The sequence below is a fragment of the Bemisia tabaci genome, chromosome 4 (genome assembly GCF_918797505.1).
Source record: "Bemisia tabaci chromosome 4, PGI_BMITA_v3".
In the NCBI taxonomy this organism is placed as follows: domain Eukaryota; kingdom Metazoa; phylum Arthropoda; class Insecta; order Hemiptera; family Aleyrodidae; genus Bemisia; species Bemisia tabaci.
Window position 1 is genome coordinate 55,632,964 of NC_092796.1, and position 25,108 is coordinate 55,658,071.

Genomic DNA, 25,108 nt, shown 5'->3' on the forward strand with positions numbered 1-25,108 from the left:
GCTGAGGTGCAAAAAATAAAATCAAACTAAGAAAACGGAGTAATAGTTGTAACAACTGTATTTGATAAAAATGGATTTTGAAAAATCAGGTACTAAAAGTATGTATGTATTGCATGTTTACGGAATGTAAGGGCAAATGGACAAGGCAAATTAAATGGGTGCAAAGATTAATCAACGAAAAACACAGCAGAAAATCAGATCTTTAATTTTGCTCATTCTAGTCAGTAACTTGAGCAGTACTGATTGTATAAGCTAGATTGGACTAAATCTGCGGGAACTCCTGAGCTTCCATCTAAGACTGGATACCAGCTAAAAAAGTTACCTAGAAATAAGTATAGAAACAATCAGTACATTTCTCACAACAAGAATCACTTTCAAAGGTCATGTCAGCGCAGTTAACACTTTGTTGACTAATTGATAGAATATATCCAATCTAAACCTAGTGATCATCTCGTGACAGAATTGTTGATCAAGATATGACATCAACCTTGACGTGGCGCGCTTTTGAGTTGGTTCAAAAAATTTCAACAATTTTATTAAAGCCTCCTTTATAAAGCATCATCCATCGTTTTTTACCCCTAAGCTTTAACCTGCTTTCCTCTCACTTCTGAAGAACTGTTCTTTCAAATGCATGCAAAGGGATAATATTGAAGAACTTTTGGACAGCAAATTAAATTTTGGAATTGAGCTCAAACCTTTTGCCTCTCATGCCCCTTTTCAACTCAGGATACAGGCTATAGTAGCACAGAGCTGAATTTGCTTTCTTCAAAGTTGGTTTAATACTGTCCTTTTGCACGAATCTGAGAAAACGATTCTACAGAGGTAGGAATACCATTTTCAAAACTCCGTCAATCAGTCAATTCTTGACTCACAGAGCTTCACAAGGTTTCATTTTTTTGGGGACTTTATTGAAGTGGTGCGGAAGAAGGTGATTTCTTTGTCTACTGACGCCCCCCCAAATGGAATGAAGGTGGGGGTGAGGTGAGCTGACCAAAATTTGGAAAATTTGTGTCGTAGACCCTTGCTGAAGGCGAGAGTGATGAACATCGTGAAAAAGTGAGGCAATCCATTACTGATATATAATGAAAGATACTTTTTTTTAGTTTAGTAGGAGATTTCAGTACTTAAAAATGAAGAAATAGAGGAGTTAAGTATATTAAGTAAATGAAGAACAGGTAGATAAGAGGATGTATACCTACTTCCTTTTGATAGATTCAAAGTCTGTCATCAAAATGGATAGAATATCGCATGCTGTCACAAAGGAATAGCTGTAATGAAGGCGAAGAATCAACTAGCAATACGTATTTGCCTCCTTCCCTTCCTTCCAGTATCAATTGAAGAAGTTGAAGATTTTTGATGAGTTATGAAATGTAGCGACTACCATATGGACCAAAGATTTCGTTGCTGTCTTCAAAAAAGAAAATCCATGATATGCATGGTTTGATTTGCTCAGCAGGGCAAATCGCACTGTTAATAGGAAAATTACTCTCCGCGTTTTAAAACAATCAATTTACTTTTTTTCCATAGAGGGAACCTGCTAATAATGTTACGAGTACAAGTGATTCCTTCTCTTGGCTAAATTGGCTCAATAGGGGTAGGGTTGTGGCTTAATAGAGTTGCAAGAACCAATCCATGAGTCAGAAATTTTAGAATTTCTCAGAATTCTTTGAAGAATTCCTGCAACTTTATACATTCTATACAGGACCTCTTGTATTAATGTACAGCCTATTAACATGCAATGGTTTTAACAAACTTGGCTGGACTGAATATCAAAACCTGTTTCGGTTTTTGATTCTGCGAACGGAAAATGGTACCTTTTCTTGTACAAAAGACCCTTACCCAACAATAAGCCACTTCCAACCTCAGCCTGATCTTCAAAATACTTTCAGGGTCGATGGAAAATCACTTCCTGAGTCCAAAACAATCATGGTTTTTGAAACCTGATAATTGGAGGGGAGGTGAGAGGGTTAAAGATGAAACGTTGAAACTGTATACTTTCTAAACAGTTCGTCATAGGAAGATGATCTTGGTCTGAGAATTAAAGAAGGCCATCTGCTTTTAGCTGATGTTAACTAAACTGGTCCATTTTGAACTTTTTTCCATTTCGGCTATTTGCACTCAAGTAAAGGAGAATTAGATTTTGAGGCTCGGGAGCTTGAGAAGTTTCAAAATTTTGGTACCGAATAACTTGATCTAAGGCTAAGAAAAAAAAAACAAATAGATATTTACAGACATACACAAAATGACACTATGAAACAAACGGGATAAACATTGTGAAATTATAAAAAAAGACCCTGACGTTTCAGGACATAACAACCCCTTCTTCAGCAGTATAAGTAAATGTTAAAATTAAAACTGGAAAATTAAAATTTTAGCTTATTTCCAAAGATTACCACTGAAGAAGGAGTTAAATTTCCTCCAAACATTCGAGTTCTTTTTTAAAACTTTACTTCTGTTATCCCATTTTTTTGTATGTATTTGTTTGCCATTGTGCTTTTGTGTGTTTTAGGGCTGTTGAAATTGTTTTAACTGTTGTACAAATACATGTATCTATGTAGTCAAGACAAGGTAAACGGGGAGAGGGCTGAAAACATGACACCATGCATTGAGAGATGTTTCGGCACTCATCAATGCCTTTTTTAGTTTATACCAAATCTTCTCAGCAATATTGAGAAATGACCCCAGAAAATTAAAGACGAGGAGGGAAAAAAAAAGAAAAAAATATTAAGGAGACATTCTGATATTGCACAAAAATAAAAAAGTATATTATTCACATTAATACTGAAAAAAATATTTTTAAGTACAAATAATAGATAAATTGTTGATATTGCCCTAAGAATATAAAAAATTATGAGCTTTGAGTTATAATATGTTTCCAATGACAACTTTTCCAATCCGTCAAACTCTAGACAAAAAGTTAAAGTTACAGTTATTCAATGCACCTTTCTGCACTAATATATATAACCAACAAATGCTTAAAAAACATAAATATATTCCGTGGGTATTTCAGGCAATATGATTAATAAGTACAAGTAATTTTTTGTGAGAATAAAATGTGGATATTTGTTTAAGTATGTAAGACTACAGGCGTAAGTATGCGTGCACTGAAAAGAGTGTGCGCAAAGTGAAAATGGTGTCTTGAAATTCAGGGTTGAAGTAAATATGTATAGCAATGATAGAACAGAATTTGAAGAAGGCACTTTGTTCATTAAATGCAAGAAAGAAGCAGGCTAAGTAAAGACGTTACAAGAAGTCGATCGTTACTTACAACTTAATCCTAAAAAGCTGCTTTAGAAGCAATCACAGAGAAAAACAACTGGAATTAAAACAAAAAGGCTCTTGGAAAAAGGCACCATGATTGAGTGTCATCAGGCAGGCACATAGATGCACAATTTGATAGTGAATGGCAAAAAGAAAACCTATAAATTTGTAATACTGGAAATTTCCTGTCAATTTTATTTTTTTCAATAGAATAGTATCCAACATAATTTTTGAGGATTTTTAACATATTTCTTTTCTCTTTCAAAGGTATTCTCCGAAAATTTCATGAGAAAATAATGATTAGCTTCCTCGTAAAAAAAATTGATGACAGAAATTTGGAAACACCGTTAAACTTCATACAGACTTAGCTAAAAAATAGTTTTTCCCAGCTTTTTCTTCATGGAAAAGACACGCACTTGCTTTTTTCTTCATCCAGGGTTTTGATGAGAAGAAGAAAAAAGAAATGTGATTCGTACCATTAATTCTGAAATTAACCTTTAGTACCTCAGGTTCCCATTTCTAAGTTACAATTGTTTGAAATCTGTGATCTAATATTCATAAAAATTCGAATGATTAAGGAAAACTGAGCACAAGGAAGACAATTCAATATTTTAAATGAAATTTCACAGTGTTCCCAAGTTTTCCGCATACATTTTTGGACCGAATCCCTGCTTTAATATTTCCTGATTTCCTAGCCCCGTCGACACCTTGATGACAATCTTAAACATGTGTCTCTATTTTTACCATTGAGAAATCGATGCAAAAATGTTCAGTACGTAATGGTGCGAAGTGATACCTTGATAAAACTCAAAATTCCGCTGTCTTTCACATTTTTTTGAATCCCGAGTTCTTCAAAGAGTTACATATTAATACTTTGAATATATTTTTATTTTTTGGTGTCTTTTAAATCCCTTGCACTAATAAATTAGTCTATTAAAACAGTGCCAGATAAATAGGATTGACACTGACTAAAGCTTCAAATTCCAACATTTTTAAAATGAGAGGCTACAAAAAGTATCCACGCCAAAGTGTGAAACCACTTATCTCCATTGCAGTGTTTCGAAGTGTATGCTCCTGCTATTTTATCTTTCCGAGTAAAAACAACCCAACATGATGACTTGAAAATTATATGGAATATTCTTCTAATAGAAGAAAAATTAAAGACTTTTTTAAGAAATTACAGTGACTAGTTTTCCACAGAAAAAATAAAGTATGACATGACATGAGGTCTGCAACGCTACAAACGGAGATAAATACGTGGTTTCGCATTTGAACTATCGATGCTGAATAGCTGAGAAAATAAATTTCCCTCCTAAAAACCTGAATGGAACAAGGGTACCTTTCAGAAACGGTGCTACTAAGACCATGCAACAGTTTCTCTGTTTTAAAAATCGAAAAAAAAGATAGGTACTTATTATCTTAAATTATCTACATAAATCAGAATATTGGTTTTGAAAAAATATATTCTATATTCTCAATATTCTTTCCTTATCAAGTAAGCACAGAACTTTCACTATCAAAGTGCTGTTGCAACTGCGAAATGCTCTTGTTCCATTCAGTTCATGACCTACCACTTCATAAGACTGTATTAGTTTTCGATGAAAACTTTGCTACTTAAGAAATTAAAACTCTCAGTGGAACCCAAATCTTACAATTAGAAGATGGAAGAATTTAAAACTTTCAGTGAAACCCAAATCTTACAATCAGAAGATGGATAGTGTGTCATCTACAGAAAATGTACTATAATTCATCACAGCAATTTAATTTCTTTTTCAGACAGACACTGTGATAAAACCAGAGGAGTCGCATGCTTCTTGCTTCGTAATAACTCCCTCTGAGATGCCATGGCTATTCTTGGAAAAAAGTGCAAAATTTGGAATGTATTTAAAGCATTCTATGAAATTGCACAGTATATTCGAGAAATAATTATTTATGCCTTGTTCTATGGTCGTCTTGAGAGCTGGAAATTGTTTGAAAAAAATGCTTTAATTCAGGACTTGTTATAAGGCTTATGCTCTATTCTTGGTATTTGAGACGGATCTCATAATTCATATTAATAAATGTTCAAAGCAATATCTGATGTAATTCCAGCAGAAACAGAACGTAAAAATAAATACATCGTTGTCAGTTTTCCTTTGATTCTTACTGACTAGTAAAACGTGGCAGACTTGAGTTGGGCACAACCTAAAATGCTTTGAGGCAAAGTGGATACTTATGAACCTCAATTACTTTAAACCTAGCACTAATGCCGTTTTAAGCAGGTAACAACTTACTTAAAATAATGGTAACAATATAGAGTTTGGTAAGTACAAAAAATGTCTCCCTCAATAGAAAAAAACAATGGTAATGATAATGAGAGTTAGAATGACACTTATCTATGTCAAAGAATGAATAGATTGAAGTATTCCAGTCATCTGTATCTGTACCTATAATCTGAATTTAAGCATCAATTCAAAATGTCTGATTTGTACTATTTCATAACTAAATAACTTAAATTTTTTGGAAGGTACTTAACTGGTCTTCAAGTAGGAAAAATAATTTATCCTTGGTTACTTGCATCACAGTACTTAGAATATTTAATTTTAATTATTAAATTATTAATATGAAACTTTTCAAAATAAGTAAAGCCCCTAAGTTTATAATGGAGAATTTGCAAGGGTCTGAAATTTGATGAATTTCCTGTTTAAGTGGAATCCTCTGAGTGAACTGAACACGAAGATACCCTTGATTCATAAATTGAGCGATTATTAGAGGAGATATGACAAAATAACCGATTCTGCTAAAATACATGCGTTTAAATGGGAAATGCCGCCAGATGACGTCACAAGGCGGCGCATTTTCTCACCTTTAAATCAATTTTTCTCCAATTTCCCATGTCAGAAAAAAATTATGAAAAATATTGCGAACTCAGCTCATTAGGCACTTTCAGATGAAGCAATAAAAAAATTGCGTGCAAATTCTCCATTGTATAAATGTACTAAAAATTTAAGATATAAGAGCTAAAATTTTATCCTAGCGTATAAAATTTAGTTCCATTCATCCATTTGCTCCGCTTTATTTTTTTAACAGAAAAGCCGGATGATATTGAGTATTTTCAGAAAAACTGCCGAGAATTTTTTGAACTGACTTTAGCCGAAAAGAAAAAGATACACCGCAATGATGCTAAGATAGAGCAATTTCACTTATCCTTTAAAAAATGATTCGGCCTAACACAGCCTGGCGTCCACACACATTTATGAGAGTAATGGTAGTGCGTTTAGGGGGGAGGGGGGGGGAGGCCGTTTCCTCTAAGTTTTCAAGGATTTTATTTCTTTATGATGATTTTACCAAAAATTTTGTCCAGATGTACCTGAATTTCAAACTTTTCCCAGCGAGAAACTTTCCTCAGGATCCTCTTGAGTTCCAAATTTCCCCAAAGGTTTCTGCCTATTCGCCTCCACTACTTGAGAGAGTATTACTACATCTACGAAACGCTGCCGACTTGCGACAAAGAACAACGAGGACGAGAAGGGACAAACAGACTTATTTCAGTCAACCCTCAGAATCAAAGAAAGTGATGGTGGACTAATAATGTACTAAGAAAGCTGAAAGTTATGAAGATAACTCCCTAGATTGAAAAACTGGTGAATTAAAAATTCTGATACTTGATTCATTTCAAATCAGGGCATCTACTAGTTATAAAAAACCAAACTTGGGGACTTTCGGGGACTTTTAGGGGTGTTTTTTCAAGAAAATCGGGAACTCTTTTCCCAAAATAGTAAGAGAAAGGGAGCTAGTTAGAGCGTTAAAAGGCGAATTTTATGCAACTAATTTTACAAGTCATGTTGAGCCAATGAAAACGTACGAAAAACCAAGCAACGCTTCAGTTTCTTTATTCCTGGTTATACCACGCCGCCAAAAATTTGAAAATGCCGATGTTGAAGACGATTTTTGTCACTTTTTGGGGACCTGAACAAGAACATTGGGGACTTTTGGGGATATCGGGGACACCCTTTCAATATCAGGGACATCCTTCCAATATCGGGGACATTGGGGACTTGTGGGAACCAGTAGACACCCTGCATAAGCTACTTAGTGTTTAATGTCCTAAAATAAACATAAGCTGACATTCGTACATTGATTAGGGACATTAAAAGGCAAAAATTGTTTTCTTGGGTTTATCAGGAGCTGTCCCCCATTTCAAAGGAGAAATAATATCTGCATACATCTTCTCTGACCAAAAAGACTCCATGAGAGACGAACATTAGCCAATGACAGGGTCTATTTCAAGGGTAAAATTCCATGGCTGACTTCCAGAGTGAGACAGAAAATCCACTATACAGTCTCTCCTTTTTCACAACAGCAAATTTTGTATAGGTAGGTGTAAAAGATAAATTGACTCCCTGTCTTGGCTTGAGGATTTATATTTGGAAGCCTATTTTCAGGGTGATCTAAATTCCTGCACCGCCAGCACTCCTGTAACCTTAGATCAAATTGAGACTGAGACTTGAAATTTTGTGACTGCTCCTAAATCAGTGGAAACGACTTTTGGGACCCCCCAAAATTTTAAGAGGATCGCCCCAAAGAGGGAAAAGAAGCCTGGGGATTATAAGGGTGGTGCTGGACTTTTGAATCACCCTGTATACTACAAATTTCTTGAAGTTGAAGTTGAGGGTGTCTCTTACGATTAGTATCGGAGCAAAAATATCAAGCCAAATAAAGCAGAATGGAGAAAAAGCAGAGGACAGATAAAAAGATGAGAATCTGATCGCCTAATTCAAGTCAATTGGTTAAGGATGATATGATTTGGATTTCAGTTGATTATAGACATTATGCGATGACCCGTGCAAATTTTTGGTTCAAAGACATGAGAAGAGAGATATGTTTGCAACTATGAAAAAACATTCACCGAACCATAAAATCATAGAAGTTTACCTGAGTATTCAAGAAAATTTTGCGGTGAATTAAATTGAAATTAAGAAAGTCTCTAAATTCATTATGAATAGGACTCAATTAGAATTATGATGACTGCGCTTAGTGTTTTGCTATGATAAATGAACAATCTGATGCTTAGCATTAGAGGATATGTTCTTATTCTTGACAGCACCCAAAAGAGATTAATATGATTCATTGTCAAACCAATGGGATTTTTTGATTCAGGTTTATAAAGGTAACGGAGGATATCAAAATTATTTCTTCCTTACGGTTGAGTTATGGTGAGATCAGTTTGGTGGGAACACAATTTTAAAAATGTTTGATATCTCAACATGTGAATAAATGAAAAGTTTACGTCAAATTTGACAGACAAGGGAAAATTATTCACATTGGGAGCCAGAGTCGATTAAACGAGGAATTCAGGGGTATCTAGATCTCAATTTTCTTTTTCAAAAAATTTTATAGACATGGATACTGTTCCACTTCGAGAAAAGCCAGGGTCATTCAAAACCAAAATCAGGTAAATTAAAGAATTCTCTGAATGTGAACTTGCCTCTGGGTTTAAATTTCAGATGTTCTTCAATGAATTGACAAGGGCATTGGGAAGAAATACAATGTCTGGGAGGATGAGAGTGACCGCCTCTTCCCGCATCGATGTTCAAAACCAACCTTCCTCGTGCATGAAGTTTGGTCCAACGTGATGCATAGCGCAAGAACAGCATCACCGCACGTTCCTGTAAACCCATCGGCAGAGTTCAATTAGTACCCATCGAATGCGGGAACAAACAGTGATACATGCAAGAGTTAGAGCAGAAAGAAGAGCACTAGAGCGAAGACAGGATCTGGAAGCGGGCAATCAACACTTTTGCACAAGACCATTTTCTACCAAAGGGTAAAGAGTAAACAGTTGCATTTATTAGGTAGTGTATTTCAATATTCTGCACTGACAACTTTGCAGATAATCAGTTCTGTCCGATGACATTCGCAAAAATTTTGCTGTATAAAAGCCAAGATTTTCTCCTTTGAAAAATGCAATTCGGATTTTCGACAAGCCTGATTTTCCTGCACTCCTTGCATGTATCATTTGAAGACTTTTGATCAAAGTGAGGTTCTTGTGACCATTTTTTTTTCTACGTTCAAGTATTTCAAAGAAGAAAATTCAATTGATTTCAATTGAGGTCAGTAGAACATTCAACCGTTCAATCAGTATTTTGACACTGTTCTATTGGTCATTTTTATCAGGGGTACTTCCTAGTTGATAGACGTAAACACAATAAACTGCTCCTTCTATTAGAAAAGGCACAAACTAAAATTCAGCCTAAAGTTTAAAGATAAAATCTAACTGCTGATGGTACGCTAAAAAGCTTCAGGTACCGAAAAATATACATAATAAAAAAAAAAGAATCCCCCATACTTTCAAAAACGCACAAGGGTAGTTTCATCCCTTCTACAAGCAAAGATATTTGCTGGATTAAAGAAGCTGAGACACATTTTTCAAAATAAAAATTTATTCTGCAAACAATACATCATTTACGATTTTTTAAACCCATTTGAATAAACACAAAAGAAGGACGGATTTGTTACAAGCTGCACGAACAGATGGGTAAGATATCTTCCATTTCATATCATGCAAAGTTGTTCTAAGTTGCGTTCTAAAATTTAAAAATTTAACAATTCTTTAGGAATGTCTTGTGGTAAAAAATAGAAACTTTAACAATACAACGTTCTGTACAAATTAAACATTTAAAAAAAGTATATTGATAAATATTCAATTTACATTCCTAACAGAGGTGAGAATATACAATTATATTTATTTCCAAATTTTGATAATTCGGGAAATTTTCTTATGACTGACTAAATACTATTTCACTGCAACACGCCAATTTTTTTTCTTCTTTCACAGTACGTAATAAGAAAACTAGATAAAACTTGAAATAAAAGATCAATTTCAAAATGATAGAAAAGAAAAGTTGATATCTGGAATGAACGGTGCATGAGCAAAAACACGAAACCTATTGATAGAGCAACTGAGTCAGGGAAAATTTAGTTTGATTTACTGAAAACACTGCATTCGATTACCAATTACGAATATTGAAAAATATGCACTCAAAGAAATACTTTATCAACTAAACTTTGACACACCTCATTATCTTATTTTTAGTGCTCAGCCGATAGAAAGCTTTTTTAGATTTAAATCTGCCTCAAGAATGCTAGTATGCTGGGGGCAATGCGCTCAAATGGCACACAGGCTCAACAACAAGATGGCACATAGGGAGGGGCCTCACAAATTTAGAATACGTAGATTTATCTGTTATACCTTTATTTAATGCTTTTGATGTCAAAGAGCGGAGGATGATAATCGTCTTTCTATTATTTATTTGTTTAACAATAGTGTACTTTTCTCAAAATTGATAGTTGTAATTTTGGTGAGCCGCGTTTTTTCACTCAACGTTGCTCATCTTCTTTGGGAAACTTAAAAACGTGTCTACATAGAAAACAGCTGAGCGCTTCTCTAAAACAAAGGTATCAGAGCTTTCTTGCTTATTTTTTAATTCTTGCGCAAAGAGCATCATCAGGATCAGCAGACCAATGAAATTATCAAAAATCATTTTGAAGAAGAGAAAAATACAAGCAATTAGTGGTGAAATCGAACATAATTCATTTTCTTATAATTAATCCATGAGCAAGTTAAAATATGTATAGTATTTTCTAATAAGTAGTACATACATTATTTTAAGGTTTTTCTAAGCTCCATTTTACTTATTATTTCTTTCAAGTTGTTGCTGCGTGTGGTTTGTAATAAAGATGTTCTTAAAATTTATAGAATTTCTTAAATCTGTCACAAAATCAAAAAGAACAGACATATTCAAATACTGAGGCTCATTAAAACTGTGATTTCAAGCAGACATCATTGGCAGATTTGAAAAGGGCAGGACAGAGAGAGCTATTGCTCTTTTTGTTCCTTGAAAATAGTGCAGGAAAGAAGTGCAACAAACAAAGAAAACACTTGTAAAAAAAGAGCTGTTTTTTGAGCTGCAAAGCAAAAACTTTCTCCCTTTTGGACTGGGTCAGCCTAGAGCAAACATGATTTATTGTTATTAAACACGATTTTACTCAGAGCACACCTTGCGCAAAAAGCTCTAGAAATTGTGATGTGACTGTGTGAAATAAAATATTGAAAGAATTTTTTAAAAAACTGGAACAGGGCAGAGGGGATAGATTTGCTGTAAAATTTTGATACAGAAAAAGAAAATTCTTCTTTATGGAAATTCCTTAAAAATCATAGGAATTACGGGTATAAGTATGACGGTTGCAGGTGCGCTATATGTGAAACATGATGTTGTTGAGCTTACTGTATCAATGTTATTTACAACACTTGGCCGTTGTATTGTCATTGGTGACCGCCCTAAGATAGAGTTGTACTTTCCAGAAAGCCCCAAGGCAATAAACAAGCTGGGTGATACGTCATTTTCCCCACGAAAGAATGTAGCTACATTTTAATGTTGCCAAAGTTCCACTTGCAAATACCATTTTGACCAAGAGAATCTAGGACTTTTCTGACTGAAAATTTCAGTGATGTTTCTTCTGATCTCAAGTGAAAATTACATACATTGTTTTAAAAATTGCACAGGTACATTCTCACAAAAAATTATATTGTTTGAGTCAATTTTGCAACCTTAGAACAGAGTTACGTTCTTTCGTCCAGGAAGCGACTGTCTATGAGGATTTTAGTTCCTGAGGTAATGTTTTACGGTTTATCAATCATTGAAAAAAATTAATCAGCCAAAATAATACTATGGTGAATACATGGTGAATAAATAAGTTGATGCCATAGCTATTGAAACTATTAATTTAAAAATTCACCCATGAAAATCCTCATTACTTCTACTAAGCAATACTGTGAGATAAACTGAACGGAATCATTGAAAGAAAATAAGATTTTCGTAATATTTAAAGACAACTTAAACAGTAGCTTTGGATGATCCCTTACTGCATAAAGTGAGAATAAGTAACATACAAGTACAGGGACTAAGTTGGAAGAACTAATAAGTCAACTGGGTAACTGAATAATAAAACAAGAAAAAGCAACTAACTGTAAACAATGCAAAACAATGATCTAAAACTAAAGAGAGGAATGGAGTGTATAGCTATGATTCAGTAGACTAAACAAGCACTGAGAGATATCTTAAAATAGATAAAAGTCTACTACGTACAATAATTGAATGAAGTTTGCACTACAACTGCCTCCGATCAGACTTCTATTGGGAATCTATTGTTTACTCTAACATATGAACACATACATGAGATGTCTAATAACCCCTCAGTCTACGTTGAGTACATGGCACTTATAAAGTTTTATGAAAACAAAGGTGGGTTTCAACACACCGGTCAAGGTGAAATGATTTAACGTTAGCCAGGGCGCTAGTTCTTAGAAAGAGCAATGATTACTTCCTTGAAAGAAATCCTAATAATAGGAAATATTTGATTTCCTTTGAACAAGAAAACTCTTTGCAGTAACAGAAGCTAACGAAGATTGAAGACTTAACCACATCTGACAAAAATTGATTGGTTTCAGAAAAAAACCATCCAACAAGTTCAACTTCAATTGATGTTTAGCAATTCTCATTTCACTTGGAGTAATTACACAGTTCAGATATGTGTTGATACTATACATATTTGTGCTTCCTTTTACAGGCAGTCTTGATGAGAATTTCACAAAATAAATACTGCTAGATCCCCCAAATTTGAACCAGAGGGCTATAAAAATGGTCAACAATGAAAAAGGTAACGGATGATATCAGAGTTCCTCTTCAATACTCCGACTCTGCCTTGTTCTATGAGCCATTACATACCAGAGCCTTTTGCCTGCAAGTCTCCTTATCACTTGATTTCAACAATACCTAGAGGTGATGTTCAACCTAAGAATATGAATTGAGATTTTGTCTGCTAAGTAGTATGCAGGAATGAGTTGACAGGAGCTCAGTGCTTCAGCTAGTGTATGCAGGTTCCTTTTTTGATAGGATGTCCCCAAACTCAAGAGTATTATAAAAGGAAGCTTCAAAAATTACCATGAAGAGACATCATAATTTTGAAAAAGATAAAAAAAAAATACATTAACAGCTTTAATTACAGATAGCAAAAAGATATAGTGATATTTTTGTTCGAGATCTTTTGGAGCAAAGAAATTTGATAACTTTCGGAGACTTCATATTAGGAGTTGCTTTGAATATTTATTGTAACAGGAAGTTTCAGTGTAATTAGGAAAGGAAGGAAGGAGGGAATCACCTTTGAAAATTGGGAGAAAAGTCTAATTTCAACTTGTTGCCTATCACATAAGGCTCATCAGTTGACATTAATTACAGATGATTCAACTTATTCGGTAAAATAATCAACAATTTAACAGATTTAAGGCACACAGTTCTAAGTAGTAGCAACAAAAGTTGGTGAATACATAAGTGAATAGCTCTCGTTTTTTGAGCAGAAGTCTTGAAATAATAAAGATGATTACGTATTTAATTAATTCTTGCTGACTACCACCCTTGGTCTATGCTTTTTTTAAAGCCTCATTGAAGGAATATTGCACAGAGCAAGACCTGACAACTAGTTAGTCATTTGTCGAAACTTAAGTAAGTTTGCAAAGTGGCTGATTAATGCACTTCCTTTTTCAATGGAAGAAGAATTACAAATGCCAGCAGAATACTGAAAGAGAGTGCAATTTTTCCTAGTCTTTCATTTACACTTTGCTAGTAAAATTTGAGAAAAAAGTATTCTAAAAGTGGGTGAAAAAACTGTCTTGTAAAGTATTTTATTGTTCTCAAGGTGCCAAGAGCAGCAATCTAAGCCACAAAAGTTAGCATATTGATCAACAAAGCTTGATTTGTTTTCAACTCACTTTTTTAAAAATTGTCACCAAATAAAGAGCTTGCATATCGTCTTACCAGCTTGGAAATGTAGGTCATTCTAAAATTTTCTGACTTGAAATATTTACATTAACAATTACTACAAAAAAATTATTATCTAAAATAGGTTAAATGATAAAAATGAAGAGGTTCAAACAAAACCTTCTTAAGTAAAGAGAAAAACATCACCAATAGAATTTCTTTAAACAAAGCGGAAGTGCTTTGAACATAATCAATTATAAAACCTGACAGAATGCTGTCGGACGGAGGAATGTAAAATATAATTTTTTTTATAAAAAAAGAGTAATTATTATAAATAATTACAGGTAAACAGTTAGCACCTTTAATACTGCGTAAAAAATAAAATTTAAAATTGATTTTTGAATCGCAACCATTGACATTTTTTTGTTTGGTTGTGGACGGAATAAAATATTTGAATCAACAAAAAATCACACAGAGGCTTATCTTTAATGAAAACAGAAAAAAGAGCTAAAAACGTAGTAGTATCAAACCATAGAAATGAAGCTCTGCGAAAAACGTTCAAAAATACTGTTTCAGTAATACATGATTTCATTCACAACTCTCTTCATAATATGACAAAGATTAGAATGTTCTAATCTCTAAAAGAATGGGTAAGTCTAGTCATTAAGCTGCTAAACTAAGATGTAGGCTTAACTATTTAACATAGTTAATTAGTAATTTAGTTTACTCAAATATTGTCTTCGTTCTTTCCATGGATAAAAATTTAAGTAAAAATTTGGCATCCTAGAGGCATGTTATATCTCTCGTTTTTGAAAGCTCTAAAAATTATTGGGTAAAAATCAATTTTGCTAACTACTAAAAAAGTAACTTGAAAAATGTTATCCTAAAATTCGAATTGCCTTCAGGATGTTTTTCTACAGAATACACTTTTTTGAAAAGGCAAATGAAGTTCTGGGGGTTTTGTTTTTTTTTCTGGCAACACCATTGTCAATTATATTTTTTTAAAAAAAATATATAATTTTTTGGAAAAATTTCAGTTCAGAAAAGAATTTAAGTAGAAGAAATTACACGATCTTTTCTTAGAGCCACAGAGGAGAAAAAAGTACTATAACTGATTAACTTTTATGATTGATACAAAAAGGCAGCAATATTGCTTGCAACTGATAAAACCGCTTTAAGATAGAAAAAAATTAAAGAAGGGCCACAGGCACTTATGGTAAACGCTTTAAAACTACATTTCAATTTTTTTTTTTTTTTTTTTTTTAAAAAAACATGAATATTAAACACATGTACTTTGTACACTGAATAAGTCAATTTTGTATTTAAACCCATAATACCCATGTTCTTGTAACTAGCGTGCTAACGTAGAAAATGTCATGCAGACTCCATGAAGGGGGGACCAATGGAATGAAAACTGCACTCATGCTTTGATCAGGAATGTAAAATTTGTTTACAGGAAATCTAGAAGATCTTCGATAAAAAATGTTGAGTTAAGTAGATTCAGCTGCTTTGTATATTATATATAATACAAAAAGATAATTCAAGAACGCTTCCTCTACAATCCTGGGAAAAATACCCTTATAAAAGTTTAAATAAGTTAAAATGATGTCCAAAAATAAACTAAACGAAATACAAAAGCTTGCTCATTCTTTTTCTTCTCCTTTTTTTTTAAAAGAAAATTTCTAGCCTTAAGTTATTTTTTAAAAAAAAATTTATACTGAAGATTTCAAAAATTATAAGCTATAAGTTAAAAGAAGGTATCGGTCCTCAGTGGTAAAAATATTTTAACAATCATTTCCAGTTCTGACAGCAAATGTGTCCTTGTAAACAAAACTTTAAGAACCAATCCTACCATTGATTTCAAAAAGAAAAAAAAGAAAGGAAAAAAAAAATTATTGCAATATTCAGGTTACATAATCTCCTTGAATGTTTGACTTCTTAAATTAAAGAGAAAACTGCTAGCTCATCCATTGGTGTAGATTTTAACTGATTTTGATGCGACAAGCATTACTTTAATAATAATGTTGAGTGCAGAACAAGACTCACGATGAGCGAGAGAAATTTTATTCCTTCCTTAATCTATACCTCTCTCCCGCAAGAAATCAGTGAAGCACGGACAGAACGCCCGCTTATCCCTCCGAGGCTTGTTGCGCAGGTGCTCCTCAATATACTGGCACGGACACAATGCAGAGCTGAGATGTCGCAGATCGACAGGATTTCCTCCATCTTCATCGACAGTCCAGTCTAAGCGACGGCGTAAATAATCTTTACACCAGCGTTGGCTGTACCGCAGGAGAATTTGCTCACCCCTTGCCTTTTAAAGAGCCCAAGGAATTATCATGGATTATTTTCAGTTTTTTTTCTTTTCTTATACTGTCAGAATCAAGTGGTCTTGACAAAAAAAAACATAATTTTGAGATAAAAGTTTAGTGTCTGTTACGACTCTCTCCTGATGTGTTCAAATTTTTAAAAAAAAATGTATATATTTACATTTGTACAGCAGTGGCAGAGAATGAACACAGGAACTATTTGGAACAAATTACTGGAAAGACTAATTTTGCAGGGGGGAAAAAATAGGTTTGGGTGAAATAGAATTCTTAGTTATACATTCATGGTGAAACTGCCAGAATGTGTACCTTGATTTTTGAGAGTTTTGAGTTAGCTGCATGAACGTGCTGGACGGAGATGTCTTTTGTCTACCATCAAATTATTTTACTCAAAATAAAATAGGAAGTTATCCAAAAACGTGTTTCAATTGCTGAGTACTCGGCAATAATTCCCAAACCGTGTTTCTTGTACCAACTCCTGAAAGATTCTATATTGACTGCATGGAAAATCAGTGTTCATGGAGTGATGGAACACATTGTTATCATCTACATTTACTTCTGCCCGGCTTGATAAGTGATTTTTTTTTTCGTTTCATCACCTCCATAATAATTCCAAAATTCATGCAAATTGAATAGTTCAACTTGTACACGATCCTCTACTAATATTGTGAACTCTATACAACTCCATGAAAACAAGTAAAAATTTGGAATACCAAAAAAATATTGAGTTCCTCCACTTTTCCATACGTCTACCAAGCATGTGAAGACTTTCTACACCATGTAAACCTAGGTCGACAAGACACTTCCAGTCCCCCTCTCCCTCCCTAGGATGTCTCCTATTTAAGGGCTGTACGATATTCAAATTTTTCAACCCCTAAAAAGCTTCTATGCAGTCTTCAAAGTGACTTTATGAAGGGAAAATAATTTAGGCTCTTTTCAGAATGCGGGTGACAGCGCAGTAATGGCTGCAAATGCATCTTATTCCCTCTTCTAAAGCCAGAAAACAATTTTGGACTTCAAGTCAAATTTTTGGATTTTTGTCTATACTTCTGATTGGTCATGAAGATTCGAAACTTTTTCCAGACTTTCTACTGTTTCCAGACCTGTAGTTTCCTGAATTTTGTATTTTTCTCAGAGCAAGTGAAAAATTAGCATTTTTGGGGGCAGACTTTGTGAAAAAGTTGATGAAGTCATAGTTTACGGACTACTCACACCCACTTTTGATTAAATGACAACTGGAGAGGGTAAAAAATGGAAACATCTGACACCTAAAAACTGGTTTGCTTAAAATTTGGCACAATTCTGAGGTCAGTTTAAAATCAAGAATGTAGGTTGTCTCTTCTTGTTTTGAGTGAACTGAGAATTTTATGAAGTTTTTCTGTAATACACATTGACATTAAATGATCACAGGGAGAAAATACTTATGATGAAAAGAAAAAGAAATTGGCTGGAAATTTAAGAATAACTTACTTGTTTTCGAGAAACATATGATGTTGTTGAGCCTTGAATTACTATGTCGTCATCCTCAATGTCCATTCTTTCTTTCAATTTTTTCATCTTTTGAGCATCTGGTGCTGCACCTTGAGTGACCTGTCTCCCTTCTGCTTCTTCTTTTTCAATGACTTCTTGCAATTTTTTCTGAAAAAGTAAAAAGAATTAGTAAGGCTCCTAATTTGGACTCATTGCTGTTGGCAACAATTATATAGTATTGCTTTAAATTATTTGTCGACACCAAACTTTTTTCGACGGATTCAAGTAATGAGTCTGGTACAGGATGAAAGATGGAAAGAACTTCCAGAGAAAAGAGTTATGTTCTCATTTTTCAGAAATTGATGAACAGCGTGACTACATCACCCAAATGAAGATGACCCCTAAAACTTCTAAAACTTGTTCATGACACCAAAATAGGTGGTCACAAAAGAAGCTATCTGAGACAAAATATTCTTATTTATGTAAAATCTAAGTCCCAAGTCAGAGCACACACACCTATCTCATTGGAAAATGACAAGAGGTGAAAGATACACTCCTCTCTACAACAATTTTAAATTAAATTGATTGGGATTTGAAAATATTTTGATTGAATTTCTCATTCAGCAGGTTTGACTGTATATTTTGCAATACTATACATTCATTCTCTGACAAAGATAGTTGCCAAATGTTTTGAATAACCCCTGTGCAAGAAACTGGCATAAATCAATTAAACTTACAGGACATCTTTATGTCCTTTAAGTTTAAGTTATTTAAAAAGGGATATTGTTGCTTATGTACATTTATAAACTGCTACTTACTAAGAGAAAACTGTTGAAAATATCACCATGGACAACGTTGCTGGAAAATAATATTAGAAACGAACAACATGGTACTGCGTTACACTGCATAAGTGTATACTAATCACACTCTTTGCTTACAAGAAACTAGCTCAAATCAGAGGTTCGAATCGTGAATCATTGTTGATAAATCAACATATGAGTAGCTCAAAGGTCTGGCGACATGCAAACAGGTTCAAAATTTATTATTTAAGGAATACAAATTATTTTTTGAGATGCAAAAATAGTTAGGGACTAATTTAAAAAAAATAAATAAATAAATAAATAACTTGGTAAATAAATAAGTAAACAATAAAAACACACTAAAATACAATAAACAAATGGGTATACAAGGCTAGAGGAGACATAAAACAATCAGGATGTTTCGGGCCAATTACATGCCCATTCTCAACTGGAGGAAAAGCTAAAAAATGTAAAAATTAAAACGAGAAAATGAGCATGCAACTGACCGAGGTAGGAATCAGTGCAAACTGAAAAACAGAGCAAAAATGTAACTGGCCCGAAACATCCTAGTTGTTTTATATCTCCTCTAGCCTTGTATACCCATTCGTTTATTGTATTTTAGTGTCTTTTTATTGTTGTCTGCATTCGAGCTATTGCGTCTCTCTCTCTCTCTTAAATAAGTAAATAAAGAGATAAATAGGAAGAAAATGATAGTGCATTCACAAAGTTTTCATAAAAGCATTAACAATGCACCCTGATACATTACTAAAATTAATTCAAGGTAATACTTTTCCAGAAACTTTTTTTTTTAAAAAAATCTTTCATTAAATACAACAACAAAAATAATAAAGAAAGCTTCAGGATACTTACGATGCAATCTGAGGTATCAAAATACACAAAACAAAGATTCACTTTCAGGCAGGACATTTTCCCTCGATCATCAAGACCAAGAATTATTTTATGTTTGATGAGATGTCTATTCACATGAGCAAGGCACTTTTCTAAATTATGATTCAGCTGTAACATAAAACATTCATGAACTTGAAGACGTTTAACAAATACATCATCTACAAATCTGACAATTAATTCTTCTTAGTTCTTTGTACAGTCAGGTTAGGTATGATGGATTTAATTTTTCTGTATCAAAAGGTGGTGCCATGATTGTCTAGCCTCTCAATTTACATTAACCCTCAGGAGCAATAACACTGGTAAGGTTGGAAATATTTGAGGAACTTTCTGGAAAAAGGAGTTATATTGAAAAATCGCATTTGAAGTTTTCATTACTACTTTCTGACCACTGACGGTGACTTACATTAGAGCGTAGACTTCAATTTTTGGTGTAAGTAGCCGTCAGTGGCCAGAAAGTAATTATGGAAACTTCAATTGCATTATCCTCGAACGCGAACTTCACTATGAGCCATTTTCCCAAAGCTCTTCATTTGCCATTGAGTCAACTTTCTCTACATATTTACTCCTCTAGGAATTTTTATTATAATCTCAATATCAATTTTGTAGATATTTCTTAAGAATATGCTTTTAAAAATATTTCATCAGCGAGAAAACCGACATTTGTCACAATCCCAAAATCCGATTAATCTTTTCTCCTTGCATTCTGAGAGATAAAAAAACTAACATGTCCATCGCTGCACATTTTTCTCAAACGCTGCCTTCAGCACCTACAAAACATGAGTAATAAAAGCATCAATCTTAGTATTCTTGCTCATTTTTCATGATTGGTACTATTTATCAAAAACTGTGATGATGCTAATGCTTCTGCTCATGATAGGTGTTTCAGAGTCGGTTTATTACCAGGTGTCTAGCAATTTTCAAAAATAAAAATACCAGACATTTCCCTGATTTTCCTGACAAAAAGAGCCAAAAAACTGGGGAAAAATTTAAAATTCCCTTACAGACAGAGAAAATGATTCCCTGACAAAAAGGAAAAATGTTTCTAATTTTTTGACACAGTTGAACTGATTAGATGAAAGCAAGAATTTTTTCGTGTTTTAGGAATATAATGTAATAAATAGGACAAAATATATGGTGCCTGAACTTATGCGAGATATGTTTGCCGAATTTATAAATTTGAAAGAAAACAGCAGAAATTCTGGTAGAAAATTTGGTATTGATTCCATTTTTCTGAAACTTGATTCATCATTAATCTTCAACCCAAAAAAAATCTGTGTTTCTCAATTTTTCTAACATTTCCCTGGCACGAAAATCGCTTGCAAAAGAAAATTCCCTGACATGCCGGATTTTTGCAGATTCCCTGAAATTTTCTTTGATTTCCCTGACACACGAAAAATTCCCTGGAATTTCTCAATCTTCCAGGTCGCTGGGCACTCTGATTATTAGACTTCAATTTAGTACAATTACCCACTGGGAACACATCAAGCACACGCTACTAAAAGACATTGATCACTTATGATTGATATGACTTAACAAGAAACATCGCAACTAGTAAAGTGCAACTAGCAAATATATTGCACAAATATTATATTTATGAATAATTTTCATATTTAATTAATATTCACATTACGACTTGAGAAAAGTGCCTACCTTTATTTTGATCCACATGCATAGGAAAATTGCTGATGCATTGATGATCAACCATAAAACACCTAACCCAAACAGCATCAGCCCTTGGATTCCCGAAAATAAAAGTGCTAGGAGGATGAAAAAAGCCGTGAATATCCAAACAACCAAAACTCGTTTATAGCAAATATTATAAACTACAAAACGGAAATCATTTGTAAGTAAGGCCATGATCTGGACGTAATCTTCAACAGTTAACTGTAAAGAAACAATAAACAAAATAACATGAATTTTAACTTGATGGCTAAAGTAGACATTAAATGAAAAAAAAAGAAAGGAAAAACTTAGAGGCTAAGTGGCAATTCCTATTTTCTTTTCCTAAGATTATTAATTCATTAAATGATTTTAAATCATCAATCAGAAGTATTAGGTGGAGTGAGCTTGCAGTAATTAGAAAAGAAAAATGGTTTTATAACAATAACTCAAGAGGCTTTAATATGATGCGAAAAAAATAAATGGGGTGGCTAAAAACCCATTGTACTCAAATGTTACAATCAAGATGGCTACGGATTCGGTGGTGGAGGAATACACAGTGGTAAAATTTCGATGAATTTGAGATTATGCAGCTCTTTGGTTTTTGAGATGTTTTAAAACTGGGGTCGCTTCAAACAAGATAAGTAATATGTCTCTCAAGCAATTAAATTTACGAATGAGGGAAATTAAAATTAAATTTAAAGTTTCTCAAAAAATTATTTCTGAGTCTCTTTCCTCTGAAATGATAGAATTTTGTGCAATGCAAATTTATGAATTTTACATTGTTTCAATACCAACTTATGCTGTGGACTGGTGCATTTAACAGTCTCTATTCATTCTTAAGTGATAGATTAAAGATAGCGTTAGTAGGTTTTACTTACTGTTAGGCCTTGAGCCATGAGTTCTTCAGGCACAAGTTCAGGACGGAATTTGGCAGGGGTTACCCATGGAAACTTAGAATTAACAGGTAATAAGGTCACTATTATATCACCATTTGCTGAAAGAGTAAAAAAATTATTAGCATATGGTAAAGGTAAGTTTCGAGCATATTTTCAGGCAAGGATTTTCAATATTTTGTTGGGAAGCAAAATGGAATTTTAGCTTCTTGCTTTTCAAATTTTTGTGTTTTTTTAACTTGCACCAAGATGACATTAGCTCTGGCATTAATTTATTATTCACCTAGAAAGTGAACGAGGAGGAGGAGACCCAGCAGCTACCAAACACAAATTATTCCTAAACATGCTGGTCTTAACTAGTTTTGCAGAGTATTAGCTAGAATAGGTAACAATAGGTAATCTGCCACATTAATTTTTTCTTACTTTTCAAACCTTCTTGGAAGTCTAAAAATATGAGATTAGAGGGGATTGAGAATGATTAATCAAGAGAAAATACTTGAGAACTTTGAGTTCCAAAAAAAGGAAGAGGGCAAAAAGGTGTTAAAACAAGGAGGTTTCAATCGCATACCCTCATGTGTAGCTCAGATGCTCTATGATAGGTAATGGCAACAAAAATATTATAACAGGGATGATGATACCATTGGAAAAATTTTGTTCATATATTTGGGAAAATACAGGGTATCCAGAAGTCCTGCACCACTAGCACCAGACGTCATCAGTAACTCTCTAACAAATTGAGATAAATATTTGAAATTTTTGGAGTGCTTTTAGGTCAAATGAAACGATTTTTGGGAACTCCCAAAATGTTAAAGAGTTCCCTCTGAAAAGGGGCAAGAAACTTGAGCAGGACTTTTGAATCACTCTGTACAAAAAGTAGGAAGTACACTGTAAACAGAATTTGCTGAATAGATTGATATGATCAGTAAACTTACCGAAGCCTTGTCGCAGAATGGCTGCGGACGGATTGGAAGTTGTACTGGCACCAACTGGCGTTTGGTTGAGGTCTATTGTGCGCATGTTTACAGCTGTTGATGGGGTTCCTGGGCCCGAGTCCATCACAGGGCGTTGGTTAAGATTAATGTGAACAGACTCTGTTTTTAGCACAGCTCCACCACCATAGTTTGATTCTGATCTGTGGTTATTTTGTGACTCGGAAGTTATCCGTTCGACAACTTCTGCTGTAGCAACCGTGCCGTTGCGGCTGTCGTCAGGCTCATCTTCTTCCTTGCGTGATTTAATTTCTTCATCTTCAAACTGAACCCACTTTTTTGGCTTTGAAGAGTTTGAAACATTAAGAGGATCTTCATTGATACTCATCCTTGAAAAATGGGAAAGATCTGAAAGAGGAACATATAAATAAAGGAATCGAATAGATTTTGGCAGTTTTGTGAATAGAGACTTTAACCGAGGTTTCCGCATCAACTACAAGTGGTGAAATTATCAGTTTCAAGAAGACCATCAAACGCACAAGGGAAGGGGTGAGGAGGGGTTGAAGTTCCCAGCTTTAATTCTTGACAGATTTTCTAAAATAACTACACATATTTACTTACTGCTGAAATTGTCATGATTGTAGGGTGAGAAGTTTTACGGTGCGGAACTACAGGGGTAAAATTGTATGGCTGAAAAATGAAATTTTCTTCTTCTTTTTTTGGGGTTGTTTGAAGATACAATCTGCCTAGGTAGACTTAGTTGTCTTTTTGATTATTTTTCTTCACCTTACAGCATCATTTTTTATATTTAATTTTTCTGCTCAGTGAGAGTTACCTCACGAATTTCACATTAGATTAGATTTAGATTTATTTATTAATCAGAAAATACATGTTACAGATTTATATTTAATGTCTTTCAATTCTCCTTCTTCCCTACAGATTCATGAATCACAAACCAGCAGGGAAATCATTATTTCTGGTTTAGATTAAAAATATTTGTCTCATTACAAGATAACTCACCTGTCAAATTCCTGGGATATGACTCATCTGCAATTTCCGGTAGAGTTCACAGTGTCCTTGAATGCTATGTGTGGCTGAAAGCAAAAGTTGCAAACATAAAATTTAATGAAGAAGATATCTACCTGAAAACTGACAAGAGCAGTTCCGAAGAGATATAAAAGAGGATCGAAAGTAAATTTTTTTAAATTAAGCATGGGTGCGCCTCCAGTCATGCTGATGAGCATACTCAAAACTGCTACTTGTTGATGACTGATTGATAAATGGATGGTGAAACTACTGAATTTTGTATCTCAATTATATTTGATAACAGTAAGAGTGGTCAATCACTGAAATGACATTATCTGACCCTGCAAGTCGATTATTGAACGCTCAAAGCAGCACTACAAGACATCAAAATGCAAGACATGATATGGTTAATTTAGGGTTTTGTCTAGTCTTGCCTTACCGACATAATTTCAAAAGTGGGGCCCCAGAAAAGTTTTAGAGTTTGTTCAAAGCTGAAGGCGACTTATCACGAATAATAGGTTAAAGATGATAAGATATAAGAATATACCGGTGACATAGTGTGTTAAGCGAGACACTTCAAAGCGCAACCAGGCAGTTTCAAATGGAATTAATTTACAAATAATGAACAAGAGGAAAAATCCTCAATTACTTAATAATTTGATGTATGTTATTACATATTGTGCGCGGTGGAAGTTGATACTGAAAAGAAATCGGAGGTTGTTACCAGATGGGCCCATAAGACCCATAAAACTGGTCCAAGAATAATTGAAATTGAAGAGATCAGCAGTGAATTTGATTTCACTGGTAATCTTATACTGGTCTGACATACGTTCAAATAACTAATATGAAATTTTGAGCTTACATATGAACAAAAATAAGCAGGAAACACCCAAGTCTTGGCCTAATTAAAAGAGGGCAGAGAACATAAAAACACATAACACAATAATAAAGTAAATGTTGGAAACAGGGCTGCCGATGTTACACCTGTTATCAGTATCAAAAGCTGCCAATGACGTGAAGTGGCGACGCCATCTT

At 33.9% G+C, this 25,108-nt stretch overlaps 1 protein-coding gene across 4 annotated transcripts; it reads right to left on the bottom strand.

Annotated features, from left to right (window-relative positions):
* Positions 1 to 36: 36 nt before the first annotated feature.
* LOC109034108 (uncharacterized) lies at positions 37 to 25,076 on the bottom strand. Of its 4 annotated transcripts, none has more exons than XR_011899810.1 (9): positions 24,936 to 25,076; positions 24,068 to 24,141; positions 23,051 to 23,455; positions 22,104 to 22,219; positions 21,214 to 21,447; positions 19,525 to 19,671; positions 17,855 to 18,022; positions 1,200 to 8,909; positions 37 to 322 (listed from the first exon to the last, which is right to left on the bottom strand). XR_011899810.1 is itself a non-coding variant. In XM_019047056.2 (9 exons), the coding sequence occupies exons 3-9, from the start codon at positions 23,433 to 23,435 to the stop codon at positions 222 to 224; spliced, it is 1,332 nt and encodes a 443-aa protein (XP_018902601.2). In that variant the 5' UTR covers positions 23,436 to 23,455; positions 24,068 to 24,141; positions 24,936 to 25,076; the 3' UTR covers positions 37 to 221. The 4 variants fall into 4 exon arrangements, 3 of the variants coding, with proteins under 3 accessions (XP_018902601.2, XP_072156198.1, XP_018902602.2); XM_019047056.2 differs by having other exon boundaries at positions 8,729 to 8,909; XM_072300097.1 differs by lacking the exon at positions 37 to 322 and having other exon boundaries at positions 2,740 to 3,285; positions 8,729 to 8,909.
* Positions 25,077 to 25,108: the final 32 nt, after the last annotated feature.